At 39.8% G+C, this 16,378-nt stretch overlaps 1 protein-coding gene across 3 annotated transcripts in view; it reads left to right on the top strand.

Moving 5' to 3' along the window:
- The first annotated feature begins 34 nt into the window (after positions 1-34).
- LOC309661848 (uncharacterized protein) overlaps positions 35-16,378 on the top strand; it is a 635,889-nt gene continuing 619,545 nt past the window's right edge. For 2 of the 3 annotated variants that reach the window (XR_014264298.1, XM_082463988.1), the window contains exon 1: positions 1,301-1,772. Coding sequence is in view for 1 of the 3 variants with exons in the window: in XM_082463988.1 (XP_082320114.1) it covers positions 1,611-1,772 (162 nt within the window). In the remaining 2 variants the exon portion in view is untranslated. Of the gene's footprint in view, positions 170-1,300; positions 1,773-16,378 lie in introns of those variants that run through there. The other variant, XR_014264300.1, reaches the window with a different exon arrangement.

Here is a 16,378-nt window from a genome sequence, read left to right as displayed (position 1 = left end):
TGGGGCCGACGCGGCTGGGGAGGGGGCGGGGCCGCGGTCCGCGCGGGCGCGCCTGTAAGCAAGGACCTGCGGGATTCGCCCGGGGCTCCCGGGCAGCTCGAGCGCGTACGGGCGGCGGCCGGCCTCTCCTCTTCCGTGAGGAGAGCGCGGTACTGTACAGCGAATTCAAGTGGGTTTTTTTCTTATTCTGTTTTTAATTAGAAGCAATATGTGTTATATTTTGAAAATCAAGGGGAAAAGAGTAACTGGAAGAAAAATAGGAACTAGAGCTAACTCTTCACCGGTTACTTTTTATCGTGGAATCTCACACACTTGGGGTCAGAGGGCACCTTCGAGATTTTCTGGGCTAAGGTCAGTCCTTGCAAGTGGTTGGAAATAGAGGAAAACTGATGTACATGGAACTATACCAAAACCGAGCATACGCTGAGTCATAAAGAAAGCCCCAGCACATTTAAAGCACCAAAAGCATTCAGAGTGTTTTCCCTGACCACGATAGACAAACTAGGAATGAACAAGAAAACCGAAAAGCCCCAAATGATTGGAATTGAAACAAAACCCTTCTAAGTATTTAATGGGTTGATGAAGAAATCACAATGGAAATGAGAAAATCTACTGAACTGAATGATAAAGATGAAATATATCAAAATTTGGGGGGCAAATCTTATAGCTTTGTCTCCGGCAACGAATTATGATGCAAATGCTTATTCATAATGGCAACAGGGCAAAACATCAGTTTTGCATCCATATATGTAGAATCTTTAGCTCATTGTTTGGCTACATGCATGATGAGAATCATTCATGATGCCTATTATTTATGTTTTGTTATTGTGTTAGTAATATTAGTTGCTGTGTGAGAGGCGGTATGGTTTACTGATTAACTTCTGGGCTTTGAAGCCTTGCTACCTGGGTTTGAATTCAACCATTTACTAGCTAGCAAGTATTTAACCTCTTTGTGTCTCAGTTTTCTTACTAGTAAAATAGGTATAATAACAGTACTTTTTTTTTTATTATTTATTTATTATTTTTATTTTTGGCTGTGTTGGGTCTTCGTTTCTGTGCGAGGGCTTTCTCTAGTTGCGGCAAGCGGGGGCCACTCTTCATCGCGGCGCGCGGGCCTCTCACTATCGCGGCCTCTCTTGTTGCGGAGCACAGGCTCCAGACGCGCAGGCTCAGCAGTTGTGGCTCACGGGCCCAGCCGCTCCGCGGCATGTGGGATCCTCCCAGACCAGGGCTCGAACCCGTGTCCCCTGCATTGGGAGGCAGACTCCCAACCACTGCGCCACCAGGGAAGCCCAATAACAGTACTTTGTGTTGTAAGGATTAAATCAGTGAATCCATGTAACACTCTGAGAAAACTGCCGAGCATGTTGTTAGCCCCCCCAAAATGTTATCTATTATTAGAGTTCAAGGGAAGATATATTAATAGATAAAACTAGACAAATTTAGATAAATCCTAAACGGACTTAAATGTCATGTAAAAGGAAACACTGAGACTTTTTTTAAGCCATGAAGCTAAAACTAATATTTAAAAGCTTACTGTGTATTCAGTACATTAGCTCTGCTTAAGGTTACTGTGTATAGGAATTCTCATTTCCTAGTGGAGGAAGATCATGACTGAGAATGCCTGCCATGCTCATAGAAGTCTTCTGGGAAGTTCTTTTGCATGTATTCACGCTGGTGCCACAGGAGATTACCTTGTGGCCACCGCTGACCCAGAGTTGGATCAGTGGCCCATGAGATGTCCTAATGCAGATGTCCATGCAAGAGCAACGGTAATTAGCTTTCTTCGATCAGTTTCTTTCTTGGGAATTTGGCCTGGAGATGCGGGAAGAGAGCTTGTAACCTGGTATTTGAAACAGAAGTAGAAAGATGCCCAGAGATCATCAGAGACAGAGACCTGAGAATGGTGGCTGCATTATGATAATGGTGGGACACTAGAGTGAAGAATTAGGAATGGTAGCTGCTTTTATTGTCGTGAAACCTGTTGCAAAATGACTTCTGGTCTGACTTCAATCGTTTATAAACCATGTCAGTTCTCTCTAATTCATTCATGTGGTTTCATTTTTAAAGTAAGCAGTCTTTAACACTAAGTGCTTAACTTCCACCCGCACTTATGAAATGAATGGACAGATATGAAAACATAGATATAGCAACAATCCATGTCTGAATCTAGAGAGAAAAAGAGGTCTATGAGTAAAAAAATGGAAAGAGCTCTATTTCCTCTTTCACTCAGGTCTGTAAGGCAGTGGAAGTAGGAGCGACATTGCTTTGGGGCATCGCTAACAGTGATAACGCAAAGGGGAGAGGGCACAGTTCCCCACAGATAGCTATGGGATTTTGCACTTTGAGGGCTCTGGCTGTTTAGTCATGGTGCTTGCCAGAAGACTTCAGTAGCATGCCTGGTAAAGGAAGGCCAGGGCCTCCGCCTCCTGGTGGGGGATCAACAGCTGCATCTAGCAGAAATCTCAGTGCGCTTGCAGTGACAGGATGGGGAACTGAACTGCCCAGTAAGAGTTACTGAGAAAATGGCAGCATCTCATCATAAGCACCTGTGGTGAGACACGTCTTGGCTTTAATACACTTGTGGTAGGGGGTAGGAAATTCTCGAGGAGTTGGGAGTCCTACATCTTCACGTGGGCCCAAGAGCCAGGAAACTTCAGATTTTTACTGTTGCTGTGATCAGTCTGTGTCCTACAGGGATTTGAGGTTTGGGGAAACTCAGATTGTGCCTTGTTTTATAGGATGGCTTTCAGTGATCTGGGATGGAGAGACATGGGGGCTTCATGGAGCATCTGAGATATTTTTCCCTTCCCTCCTTCCTTCTTGTTTATTCTTTTTACATTTTTTAATAGCTCTAATATGATATTGGAGCGAGACTTGCAGGTATTGGAATGGACGCACCATGGAAGTTTACATTTACTGAATTCCAATTGTGTGCCACACATTTGTCCCAGAAAACAGAGATGAATAAGACATCTTTTATTTTTATTTTTTTATTTTTTTTTAAGTGTTCTCTGACTAAGCTCTTTATTTTTATTTATTTATTTATTTATTTTTAACATCTTTATTGAAGTATAATTGCCTTACAATGGTGTGTTAGCTTCTGCTTTATAACAAAGTGAATCAGTACTACATATACAATATGTTCCCATTTCTCTTCCCTCTTGCATCTCCCTCCCTCCCACCCTCCCCATCCCATCCCTCTAGGTGGTCACAAAGCACCCAGCTGATCTCCCTGTGCTATGCGGCTGCTTCCCACTAGTTATCTATTTTACATTTGGTAGTGTATATATGTCCATGACACTCTCTTACCCTGTCACATCTCACCCCACCCCCTCCCCATATCCTCAAGTCCATTCTCTAGTAGGTCTGTGTCTTTATTCCCGTCTTGCCACTAGGTTCTTCATGGCCTTTTTATTTTTATTTTTTTTTCCCTTAGATTCCGTATATATGTGTTAGCATACTGTATTTGTTTTTCTCTTTCTGACTTACTTCACTCTGTATGACAGACTCTAACTCCATCCACCTCATTACAAATACCTCCATTTCATTTCTTTTTATGGCTGAGTAATATTCCATTGTATATATGTGCCACATCTTCTTTATCCATTCATCTGTCGATGGACATTTAGATTGCTTCCATGTCCTGGCTATTGTAAATAGAGCTGCAATGAACATTTTGGTACATGACTCTTTTTGACCTATGGTTTTCTCAGGGTATATGCCCAGTAGTGGGATTGCTGGGTCGTATGGTAGTTCTATTTGTAGTTTTTTAAGGAACCTCCATACTGTTCTCCATAGTGGCTGTATCAATTTACATTCCCACCAACAGTGCAAGAGTGTTCCCTTTCCTCCACACCCTCTCCAGCATTTATTGTTTCTAGATTTTTTGATGATGGCCATTCTGACCGGTGTGAGATGATATCTCATTGTAGTTTTGATTTGCATTTCTCTAATGATTAATGATGTTGAGCATTCTTTCATGTGTCTGTAGGCCATCTGTATATCTTCTTTGGAGAAATGTCTATTTAGGTCTTCGGCCCATTTTTGGATTGGGTTGTTCGTTTTTTTGTTATTGAGCTGCATGAGCTGCTTGTAAATCTTGGAGATTAATCCTTTGTCAGTTGCTTCATTTGCAAATATTTTCTCCCATTCTGATGGTTGTCTTTTGGTCTTGTTTATGGTTTCCTTTGCTGTGCAAAAGCTTTTAAGTTTCATTAGGTCCCATTTGTTTATTTGTGTTCTTATTTCCATTTCTCTGGGAGCTGGGTCAAAAAGAATCTTGCTGTGATGTATGTCGTAGAGTGTTCTGCCTATGTTTTCCTCTAAGAGTTTGATAGTGTCTGGCCTTACACTTAGGTCTTTAATCCATTTTGAGTTTATTTTTGTGCATGGTGTCAGGGAGTGTTCTATTTTCATACTTTTACATGTACCTGTCCAATTTTCCCAGCACCACTTATTGAAGAGGCTGTCTTTTCTCCACTGTATATGCTTGCCTCCTTTATCAAAAATAAGGTGCCCATATGTGTGTGGGTTTATCTCTGGGCTTTCTATCCTGTTCCATTGATCTATATTTCTGTTTTTGTGCCAGTACCACACTGTCTTGATTACTGAAGCTTTGTAATATAGTCTGAAGTCAGGGAGCCTGATTCCCCCAGCTCCATTTTTCGTTCTCAAGATTGCTTTGGCTATTCGGGGTCTTTTGTGTTTCCATACAAATTGTGAAATTTTTTGTTCTAGTTCTGTGAAAAATGCCAGTGGTAGTTTGATAGGGATTGCATTGAATCTGTAGATTGCTTTGGGTAGTAGAGTCATTTTCACAATGTTGATTCTTCCAATCCAGGAACATGGTATATCTCTCCATCTATTTGTATCATCTTTAATTTCTTTCATCAGTGTCTTATAATTTTCTGCATACAGGTCTTTTGTCTCCTTAGGTAGGTTTATTCCTAGATATTTTATTCTTTTTGTTGCAATGGTAAATGGGAGTGTTTTCTTAATTTCACTTTCAGATTTTTCGTCATTAGTGTATAGAAATGCAAGAGATTTCTGTGCATTAATTTTGTATCCTGCTACTTTACCAAATTCATTGATTAGCTCTAGGAGTTTTCTGGTAGCATCTTTAGGATTCTCTATGTATAGTATCATGTCATCTGCAAATAGTGACAGCTTTACTTCTTCTTTTCCAATTTGGATTCCTTTTATTTCTTTGTCTTCTCTGATTGCTGTGGCTAACACTTCCAAAACTATGTTGAATAATAGTGGTGAGAGTGGGCAACCTTGTCTTGTTCCTGATCTTAGTGGAAATGGTTTCAGTTTTTCACCATTGAGGACAATGTTGGCTGTGGGTTTGTCATATATGGCCTTTATTATGTTGAGGAAAGTTCCCTCTATGCCTACTTTCTGCAGGGCTTTTATCATAAATGGGTGTTGAATTTTGTCGAAAGCTTTCTCTGCATCTATTGAGATGATCATATGGTTTTTCTCCTTCAATTTGTTAATATGATGTATCACATTGATTGATTTGCGTATATTGAAGAATCCTTGCATTCCTGGGATAAACCCCACTTGATCATGGTGTATGATCCTTTTAATGTGCTGTTGGATTCTGTTTGCTAGTATTTTGTTGAGGATTTTTGCATCTATGTTCATCAGTGATATTGGCCTGTAGTTTTCTTTCTTTGTGACATCTTTGTCTGGTTTTGGTATCAGGGTGATGGTGGCCTCGTAGAATGAGTTTGGGAGTGTTCCTCCCTCTGCAATATTTTGGAAGAGTTTGAGAAGGATAGGTGTTAGCTCTTCTCTAAATGTTTGATAGAATTCACCTGTGAAGCCATCTGGTCCTGGGCTTTTGTTTGTTGGAAGGTTTTTAATCACAGTTTCAATTTCAGTGCTTGTGATTGGTCTGTTCATATTTTCTATTTCTTCCTGGTTCAGTCTCGGCAGTTTGTGCATTTCTAAGAATCTGTCCATTTCTTCCAGGTTGTCCATTTTATTGGCATAGAGTTGCTTGTAGTAATCTCTCATGATCTTTTGTATTTCTGCAGTGTCAGTGGTTACTTCTCCTTTTTCATTTCTAATTCTATTGATCTGAGTCTTCTCCCTTTTTCTCTTGATGAGTCTGGCTAATGGTTTATCAATTTTGTTTATCTTCTCAAAGAACCAGCTTTTAGTTTCATTGATTTTTGCTATTGTTTCCTTCATTTCTTTTTCATTTATTTCTGACCTGATCTTTATAATTTCTTTCCTTCTGCTGGCTTTGGGGTTTTTTTGTTCTTCTTTCTCTAATTGCTTTAGGTGCAAGGTTAGGTTGTTTATTCGAGATGTTTCCTGTTTCTTGAGGTAGGCTTGTATTGCTATAAACTTCCCTCTTAGCACTGCTTTTGCTGCGTCCCATAGGTTTTGGGTCGTCGTATCTCCATTGTCATTTGTTTCTAGGTATTTTTTGATTTCCCCTTTGATTTCTTCAGTGATCACTTCGTTATTAAGTAATGTATTGTGTAGCCTCCATGTGTTTGTATTTTTTACAGATCTTTTCCTGTAATTGATATCTAGTCTCATAGCGTTGTGGTCGGAAAAGATACTTGATACGATTTCAATTTTCTTAAATTTACCAAGGCTTGATTTGTGACCCAAGATATGATCTATCCTGGAGAATGTTCCATGAGCACTTGAGAAAAATGTGTATTCTGTTGTTTTTGGATGGAATGTCCTATAAATATCAATTAAGTCCATCTTGTTTAATGTATCATTTAAAGCTTGTGTTTCCTTATTTATTTTCATTTTGGATGATCTGTCCATTGGTGAGAGTGGGGTGTTAAAGTCCCCTACTATGATTGTGTTGCTGTCGATTTCCCCTTTTATGGCTGTTAGTATTTGCCTTATGTATTGAGGTGCTCCTATGTTGGGTGCATAAATATTTACAATTGTTATACCTTCCTCTTGTATCGATCCCTTGATCATTATATAGTGTCCTTCTTTGTCTCTTGTAATAGTCTTTATTTTAAAGTCTATTTTGTCTGATATGAGAATTGCTACTCCAGCTTTCTTTTGATTTCCATTTGCATGGAATATCTTTTTCCATCCCCTCACTTTCAGTCTATATGTGTCTCTAGGTCTGAAGTGGGTCTCTTGTAGACAAAGACATCTTTTAGATAGTCATCTTTACAAATCTGCACAGCAAATTGACATTTTGACTGCCTCCCCTCCCCCCCCACCCCACCATGAAACTCTCTTTTCTAGACTTTTGAGACAACTCGCACCTGGATTTTTTCCTTACCTTTCGGCCTATCCATTACAGAGGCCTTTGATAATTGCTATTTCTCTACCTGAGTATTAAATCAAGGTGTGTTTTAGGATTCTTTCTTCAGTTTTTAAAAAAATATATTGTATTTTTGCTCTATATATTTCCGTGGCTTCAGTTACTATCTTTAAGTTGATGTCTCACAAATCTGGAGTTTCAGGCCAGATCTCCTTTCTGTGCATCTGGATTCACATACAGAACTGGACATGGAAGCCTGAAATAATGAAAATGAATTCATTATCTTTCCTCCTGAATCTGTTTTTAACCCTGATTCCCTGTTCACTCAGTCTCTTAAGCCTTGGAATTATCTCCTCCCTTGGCCATATTTTATCAGTACCTTCTTTTCCTTCCTTCCCCATCACCACAACCTTGCCAGTGATTTCAACCCTCCTGTCAAATTAGGCTGATCTGAAGAAACAATGAATCACAAACAGTTCATCAACTTAACTATATCTTCTTTAATTCCACACCCAAGTCGCTGAAGAAGATGACAAAAATGGTGTGGATTGGTATCTCTGCAAATTCAGTTTACAGTTTCTGTGGCACTTTCAACTCCACTTTGGATATTTTAACATTTGCTGCACACCTTCTACTCCCCACCCACCACTTAACATTAGCAGATCAACCCCTTCCTCTTTCACAGAGAAATGAGAGGTCAGAGAGTGGGAACTCCCTCAACTTTCTGCTGCTAACCCTCCCCCTCTAAGCTCACCCCAAATTAAAGCCTATCCTTTGTTTCCTTTCCTTTGTCTCAGTAGAAATGACCCCTTTGAACCCGCTACTTCAGGTCAATCTGCTGCCTATTTTCTGGATCATGTTTCCTTTAGTCTCCTCATGGATCTTGCTCTGTCAATTACCTTTCTCTCAGATGTATCTCCAACATTCCCCTGTCTGTTTTTACTTTCCCTTTGGCTGTCTCCCGGGCTGAAGTCCTCAGTAAGTTCCCAGATAAAACTGAAACTCACAGCTCTCGTGCTGTGCTTTCTTTTTCAGTTGACACCTTGGATGTGACTTTTATTTGGATAGGATCTTTGCATATATAATTAAGTTTAATATCTCCAGATCATCCTGGATTTAGGGTGGCCCATAAATCTGATGACTGGTGTCATTGTAAGAGAAAGGAGAGGAAGATTTGAGACACAAGCACAGAAGAAGGCCACGTGAAGACAGAAGCAGAGATTGGAGTTATACCACCACAAGCCACAGAACCCATGGCCCATGGCACCACCATATGCTGGAAGAGGCAAGGAAGGGTTCCCTCCCAAAGCCGTTAGCATGAGGGTGGCCTACCCTACAGACTTAGGACTTCTGACCTCAGAACTCTGAGAGAATAAATTTCTGTTGTTTTAAGCCACCAAGTTTGTGACAGCCCTAAGCAACTAATACAGATTTTGGTATTGGAAAGAGGGGTGTTGCTGTAACAAAAGCTAAAAATGTGGAAGTGGCTTTGGAATTGGGTAGTTTATAGAAGTTGGAAGAATTTTGAGGTGTGTGATAGAGAAAGCCTAGATTTCCTTGAAGTGGTGGGTGGTTGGTAAAAACAGGGATGTTAAAGGAAATGCTGATGAGATCTCAGAAGAAAGTGAAGAGTGCAGTAGAGAAAGCTTCTATCATCGTAGAGCATACATGTATTGTCATGAACAAAATATCGGTAGAAATATGAATGTTAAAAGGTTCTTCTGGGGAGGTCTCAGGAGGAAATGAACATAGCATTAGAAAATGAAGGAAAGGAAATCCTTGTTATAAAGTGGCAGAAAACTTGGCTGAATTGAGTTCTGTTGTTGGGTGAAAGCAGAACTTAAAAGTGATGAACTTGGATATTTAGCTGAGGAGATTTCCAAGGAAAGTGTTAAAAAATCAGCCTGGTTTCTCCTTGCTGCTTATAGTGAAACATGTAGGAAAGAGATAAATGGGAGGAAGGAACTGTTAAGCAAAAAGAAACAAGCATTTGATGATTTGGAAGATTCTCAAACTGTCTAGATCACAAAGAATGCTAAAATTAGGAAATTCATTGTTGGAAAAGCTTGCTCTGGAGAGAGGGTCAAGGATGTGGCTGGGCAACCTTTTTGCTTAAGAGATTGTCTTGTAACTTATGGATTTACTCAACCATTCAGCAGAAGCCAGGAATAGTATGGGGCTATCCAGGAAAGATCTGTGGGGACCCTTCTGTCTAATGGAGTAGACCTCCATGTCATACAGAGGAGGCACACAGTTTTTGAGAAAGTTGTATTAGCAGAAACACAGTTTGGACTGAAGGAGACAGAGAGAGGACAAAATGAAGGAAGCCTTGTGGACTTCTGAGATTCTACAGGCAGGAAGCTGGCTGATAGAGTTACTTGTTTGCAAACATGTGTTACCCTTCAAGAAAAAGGAAGAATGTCTTCAAGGGCAGAGCCCTTGAGACACAGAGACTGGCAGGGTCCTGTCATAGGCCCAAAGGACAGAGCATCAGGCCACAGAGGATTATTTTCAGGCCTTGAAACCTAAAAGAATTTGTCCTGCTGGATTTGGAGCTTAGCTGGGAATGGTGACGCCTTTATTCCTCTTTTGCGATGGGAATGTCTATCCTGTGCCTGTCCCACCCTTGTATTTGGGAAGCAGGTAGCATTTTTTCTAGTTTCACAGACTCTACAGATAGAGAAGAATTTTGTCACAGGATGGATCATACCCAGAGTCTCACGCATACCAGATTTAGATGATTTAGATAAGATTTGAGACTCTTGAGCTGATGATATTTAGATAAGATTTTAGAGTTAATGCTCTAATGGGTTGAGACTTTTGGGATTGTTGGCCTGGGGTGAATGCATTTTGCATGTTCGTCACACTGTAGTGGGTTGAATGGTACCCCTCTTCCCCCCGCCCCCCCAAAAAAGATATGTCCTCCTGGAACCTGTGAATATGACCTTATTTGGAAAAATGGTCTTTGCAGATGCAATTAAGATTTCAAGATGAGATCAGCCTGGATTGGGTTGGGTCAAAAATCTGTGATGCCACCACCATCACCATCTTCCCTGGGTCTCTGTTAATAAGTTCTTTTTAGTCCTTATTTTACTGATTTATCTGCAGCACTTAATTGCTGACCACTTTCCCTTTCTTTCCTTCCTGAGTTTCAGTAACCATATTCTCCTGATTTTCTTATTTTTCTTAACATACTACCTTAGTCTCTTTTGTGATCGCTTCTTCTTTTGCCTATCACATAAATATCCATGTTCTTAAGGGTTCTGTGCTTGATCTTTTTTTCTTGTCCCTTTACATACTGTTATTAGACTGTAACTGCCTCGATTCCTATGGTTTAATTTCCACATATATGCTCCTAGTTCCCAAATTTCCATCCTGAGCTATACACCTAAATATCCAGTTTCTTATTACGTATTTCCACTTTGATGTCTCTCATGACCTTCAAACTCAGGAACATATTGAAGCAAGTTCAAACTTTTTCTCTTCAATTCTTGTTTCACCCATTTTTATGGGTAACACCACCATCCATCTAGAAATTCAGGAATTGTCTAAGGTAAGAGGTGGAAAATAAATACAACTCATTTGCTGACCCTGATGGATAAGTAGTGGCTCCTGGGAGAGCTGATTTGAGTTGTAAAGAGTATAATTTTTTTTTAAAGATTTTTTTGATGCGGACCATTTTTTAAGTCTTTATTGAATTTGTTACAGTGTTGCTTCTGCTTTATGTTTTGGTTTCTTGGCTGCAAGGCATGTGGGATCTTAGCTCCCTGGCCAGGGATCGAACCCACAACCCCTGCACTGGAAGGAGAAGTCCCAACCACTGGACCGCCAGGGAAGTCCCTGTAATTATTAATTAGGGATGTCTGCTCTGGGCTGGGGATCATCGTTCTAGTCCTACTCGTTTGCGGTTATGCCCTAGATTCTTCCCTTGTCTTCCTCTCTCACATTCAAATAGTCACCATATACTGTTGGATTCTGTCTCTGTTATGTCTCTCAAATGTATCCCTTTTCTTCATTCCTGTTGTCACTGCTCTAATATGTCACTAGCTACCTCTGGTCCCCACCTTCAACTCACAATTCAGTCTCCACCTCCATGCCCTTTAAAACCTAAATCTTATTTATTGCTATAAACAGATGGAGAGACAGACAAACCTATAATCTCTAGCTATACCCTACAGGATATACTTCAAGCCCTTTAACATAATATACCTCAAGACCTAGACCCTGATTTAGGATTGAGATGAGCCTTGTCTCTCCCAGCAGCCTTACCCACCAGACACATGACATACCGAACTACTCATAGTTTCCTGAAGGCACCACATTATTTCCACTCTCCTTGCCTTTGCACATGCTGCTCCCTCTGCCTGGAATGCCCTTCACCTATTTTTCCCCTTTCTTTGCCAGAATAACTCCTATTAATTTTTCAAGTCTCTGCTGCAGCATTACCTCTTCTGGAAACTTTTCATATACCCTTATTCCAGATATAGGTTCAGTGCTTTTCCTCTGTGTCCCCTTGGTGTGTATGCAAACTGTGGAATTGAATTTACCACACTACAGTGGAATTACCTTCTTTCTTGTAGGTATTTAGTGTCCTTTGAGGAATCTTTATTCTGTTTGCAGTTGCAGTGCCTTAGGTGTTAGGTGGTCAATATCTTTTTTTTGACCATGCAGTGCAGGCAGCATGCAGGATCTTAGTTCCCCAACCAGGGATCAAACCTTTGCCCGCTGCGTTGGGAGCATGGAGTCTTTTTTTTTTTTTTTTTTTAAAGTTAGCGGCTATGCAAATATCCATTAATGGGGAATTTTTAAAAAAATGTATTTATATATTTACTTATTTATTTATGGCTGTGTTGGGTCTTCGTTTCTGTGTGAGGGCTTTCTCTCGTTGTGGCGAGCGGGGGCCACTCTTCATCGCAGTGCGCGGGCCTCTCACTATCGCGGCCTCTCTTGTTGCGGAGCACAGGCTCCAGACGCGCAGGCTCAGTAGTTGTGGCTCACGGGCCCAGTTGCTCCGCGGCATGCGGGATCTTCCCAGACCAGGACTCGAACCCGTGTCCCCTGCATTGGCAGGCAGATTCTCAACCACTGCGCCACCAGGGGAAGCCCTGGGAGCGTGGAGTCTTAACCACTGCACCTCCAGGGAAGTCCCAATATCTTTTTTTTTTAAAATTAACTTTTTTTGGGGGAAGTCATTATAGACTCACATGTAATTGTAAGAAATAATAGAGTCGTACCCTCACCCAGTTTCCCCCAGTGGTAACACTATAGTGCAGTATCACAGCCATGATATTGACACGGACACGATCCAGGTACAGAATGTTTTCATCACCACAAGGATCTCTCCTGTTGTCTTTTATAGTCACACCTACTTCACTCTTACTCTCACCCCCTCCTTAACCTCTGACAGCCACTGATCTGTTCTCCATTTCTATAATTGTGTCATGTTAAGAATATTATGTAAATGTAATCATACAGTATGTAACCTTTTGGAGTTGGCTTTTTCCACTCAGGATAATTCCCTGGCAGTTCATTCAGGTTGTTTCATGTATCAATAACTTGTTCCTTTTTAGGGCTGAATAGTACTCCATAGTATGGATGTACCACCATTTGTTTAACCAACCACCTGTTGAAGGACATCTGGGTTATTTCCAGTTTGGGGCTATTACAAATATAGCTGTAATGAACAATAGTGTACAGATTTTTATGTAAACATAATTTTTCATTTATTGGGGATAAATGCCCCCAAATGCAATTGTTCAGTCATGGTCGTATGGCAATTGCATGCTTAGTTTTATATGGAACACCAAACTGTTTTACAATAAATTTTTAATGAATAAAGGAATGAGCAAATAGCATTGTTCAAAATCTTTAGAGTGAATATTAGGATCAAATAAATCTGTTTCTACTAATTGCATAGTCAATCATATTAGCCACAAGAATGATATTCTAAATACATTGAAACATACTGCAGAGCAGAAATCAATAAAGCTTAAATGTGATAAGCTTCTTCATTACTCTAGGAGTCAGGGTTTTTATCCTAAACTGTTTATAGCAATAGTGAGTTAGATTTCTCACAAATGATGTGCAGACACTGCACGATAATGTTTAATCTCTAAATGGCTGCACTTTGAAAATTACATTTAAAAGCCTCCATAAATGATAAACATAGTTTGTTAATCACTAACGTACACTAAACATGTAAACACAAATCCCTTCAAAATTTTTTTCTATTTTTAGAGTGTTCCACTGGACACCATAAAGGTGCTACAACCTTGATAGCATTCTCGCTTCATACCAAGTCTATCTTTTCATTTGAAATGCATACCCAGCACTTAGAATAAGGTTCTTCAGGTATCATGGAAGGAGCATGTGCTCTAGACCCAGATGGACACGAGGCTGAATCTGAGCAATATCGCTTCCGGGCAAGTTACAGAATCTCTCCTGGCTTTTGTTTTCTCATCTGTTAGGTGACGATCCTTCTAAACAACCTACATGACACGACATGACAGAGCGCTCAAGAGAAACAGGTGAAATAACGCGTACAAAGTGTACGAAAGGCATCAATAATGTTCAGTTCCTTTCTCCTATGGCATTTTTATAAATTTTAAATTTGGACTTATCTTTTTAAAAAAATGTATTTTATTGAAGTATAGTTGATTTACAACGTTATGTTAATTTCTTCTGTATAGCAAAGTGATTCAGTATGTGTATATACATACACACACACATTCTTTTTCATATTCTTTCCTATTATGGTTTATCACAGGATATTGAATATAGTTCCCTGTGCTATACAGTATAGGACCTTGTTGTTTATCCATTCTATGTATAATACTTTGCATCTGCTAATCCCAAACTCTTCTATGGCATTTTTAATTTACTGAGGAATAAATTTCTAAGGCTTATTTATATACTTTGTCATGTTGTCCAGGAGATTTAAAAGAATACGTTTAAAAAAACCCAATCAGGTCCAAGGAAATATTCAAGGGTAGTTGTTATAATCTGCCAATGAGCCTTCTTAAGATTAGAGATAGATATGAATATAAAGAAAAACAATTTATGCCCCATTGAAAAAGTTAACATCTTGGGGCACAAACCTTATATTTCTTGACTTCTTTTTTCTTGGTAATGAATGTACATTCATTACTAATATACATTAGTTCAGTTCAACTAAGCGAAGGAATTGTATTTCTTAATGTGGACTAATATATTTTTATTTTTAATAATTAAATGCTATCAGAAACAAGATCACCACTGACAGAGCCCGGAATTTTAAACAAACACCCACTTAGAGAATGGCCAAGAGCACAGATCAAGAACTACTTAGAGAGATCACCATTTACAACAAGCAGGAATAGTAGCTTACTAATCATCTTGTATCTGATTTGAATTTATAAATTTGAGAAGTGGTAGCCTTTCCACCTGACTACTTGCTCTGCAAAATTTAGGAAGTTAAGTGTAATTGATGAAAAATGCAAGTTGACCTAATTTTGCATTTTTCAATGTTATTTTTGGATTACTATGGGGAGCCTGTGTATGTCAGAAAGAAGAATGAAAAGAGACATTTACCAGGAATATAAAGGAGCTACTCTGCAGTAAAAAGTGATTGGGTATATGTTTCAACTCTATTGAGGCTAATAAGAAAATAGGTTTAAACGGTGGCCTTAAGCCAAAAAAATCAAGGTTTGGCTCTGTTCTCTGGAGGCTAGGTACCACATGGGCAAGGTAGGGCTGTACCACAAGGCCATGCCTAACTCTGAATATCATCTCCATCAGTCCAACACAAAGGTCTGAATGATTCTGATTGGTCTTCTTCAGGAAGACCCCATTAAAATGTGTTCAAATTACCGTGGTGATATGATCCATTAGCCCTTGGCATGGAATAGTTTACCAGATCAGCTAAGTTGCTACCTAGACTGGAGCCCCGCGAAAATGAAGCACAGGCAGTTTAGTTTTGTTGGGAGTGTGGAAGATTATGGGAAGTTCCTGGCATCACGTGTTTATAAGGAAGAATAAATGAGCTGAAGACGAGGTGGGGGGCAGAGAAAAGGAAGCAGGAGCACCCTGGCGTCTTGCAGGATCAGCAGACTGGAAACTTCTCAAGAACAGGAAACTTGTCTAGTTCGCCATTGTACACCATTGTTCACAGGTTAAATACCACAGTGCCTGGAACATAGTACCTGAACAAAAATGTTTATTGAACAGATGGTCTAAATTGGGAGGTGGTGTCTATTCTGAAAGGAGAGACAGAGCTCCTTAAATTAAATTTATATACCTAACGAAGTTTGCCTAAGCCTGGCCTTGCTGAAGGCTGTAGAGCCGCAATGTGGTTGGGGGAGGCTGTAGAATTTCTTTCTGTAAGGTCTTTAAAGACAAGACAGACTCTTATCTGTCGTGAAGGGTTTCTATGCAAAACAGAAGAATGATCTGAATAATTTGAATAGCCTCTGACCCTCTTCATCCTTGGGCTTTTTTTTTAAATTTCAAGAAATGCATTGCAAAAGCATGTACAACCACCATTCACCATCAAGTAAGCAACAGTCATCATTTGTTGTGAGGCTGTTGTATGCCAGGCAGTATGCTGAGTGTGTAACCCAGTGTGCATTGCCGAGTTGTTTGATTTTTGAGAATTCCTGTGGATTTTACCATGTAGTGACACAGTCGTCCTGCAGGTGTCAGGCTTTCCCTGCAGAATGTTACCCGTTGAGTCCTTGACTTCAGCCTTACACCGAAATAGGGCTGAGAAACCAGTGATTTTTAAAGTTGGTAACACTAAGGTTAAACAAAAAGATTGATTTATTACCTATATCTGAAATGAACTTCCTAAATATCAGCCTGACTGTTAGAAAGTTAAATTCAAAAAACTTTTTAAAAAATAGAAACCTTGGTGATTAAGTTCACATACTTTCTGAATGGCTTTGCAGTTTTACCTTATCTTTAGCCTAAAAGAAGATAACTTGTCCTATTTTCTTCAGGAAAACTGAAATGACTTGTTTTTGAAAGGCAAGCTCAGAAGATGGATGAAAAGCTTCTGGCCTCCACTTATGCCTCATTTTGAACCGCCCTGTCTACCTCATTTCTGACTTCTTTTCCCTTTTCTCAGAGGGGTTAGTGTGA

This window comes from Balaenoptera physalus (assembly GCF_965194825.1).
Source record: "Balaenoptera physalus genome assembly, chromosome: 5".
Lineage (NCBI taxonomy): Eukaryota > Metazoa > Chordata > Mammalia > Artiodactyla > Balaenopteridae > Balaenoptera > Balaenoptera physalus.
This window is presented reverse-complemented; position numbering and strand designations above follow the sequence as displayed.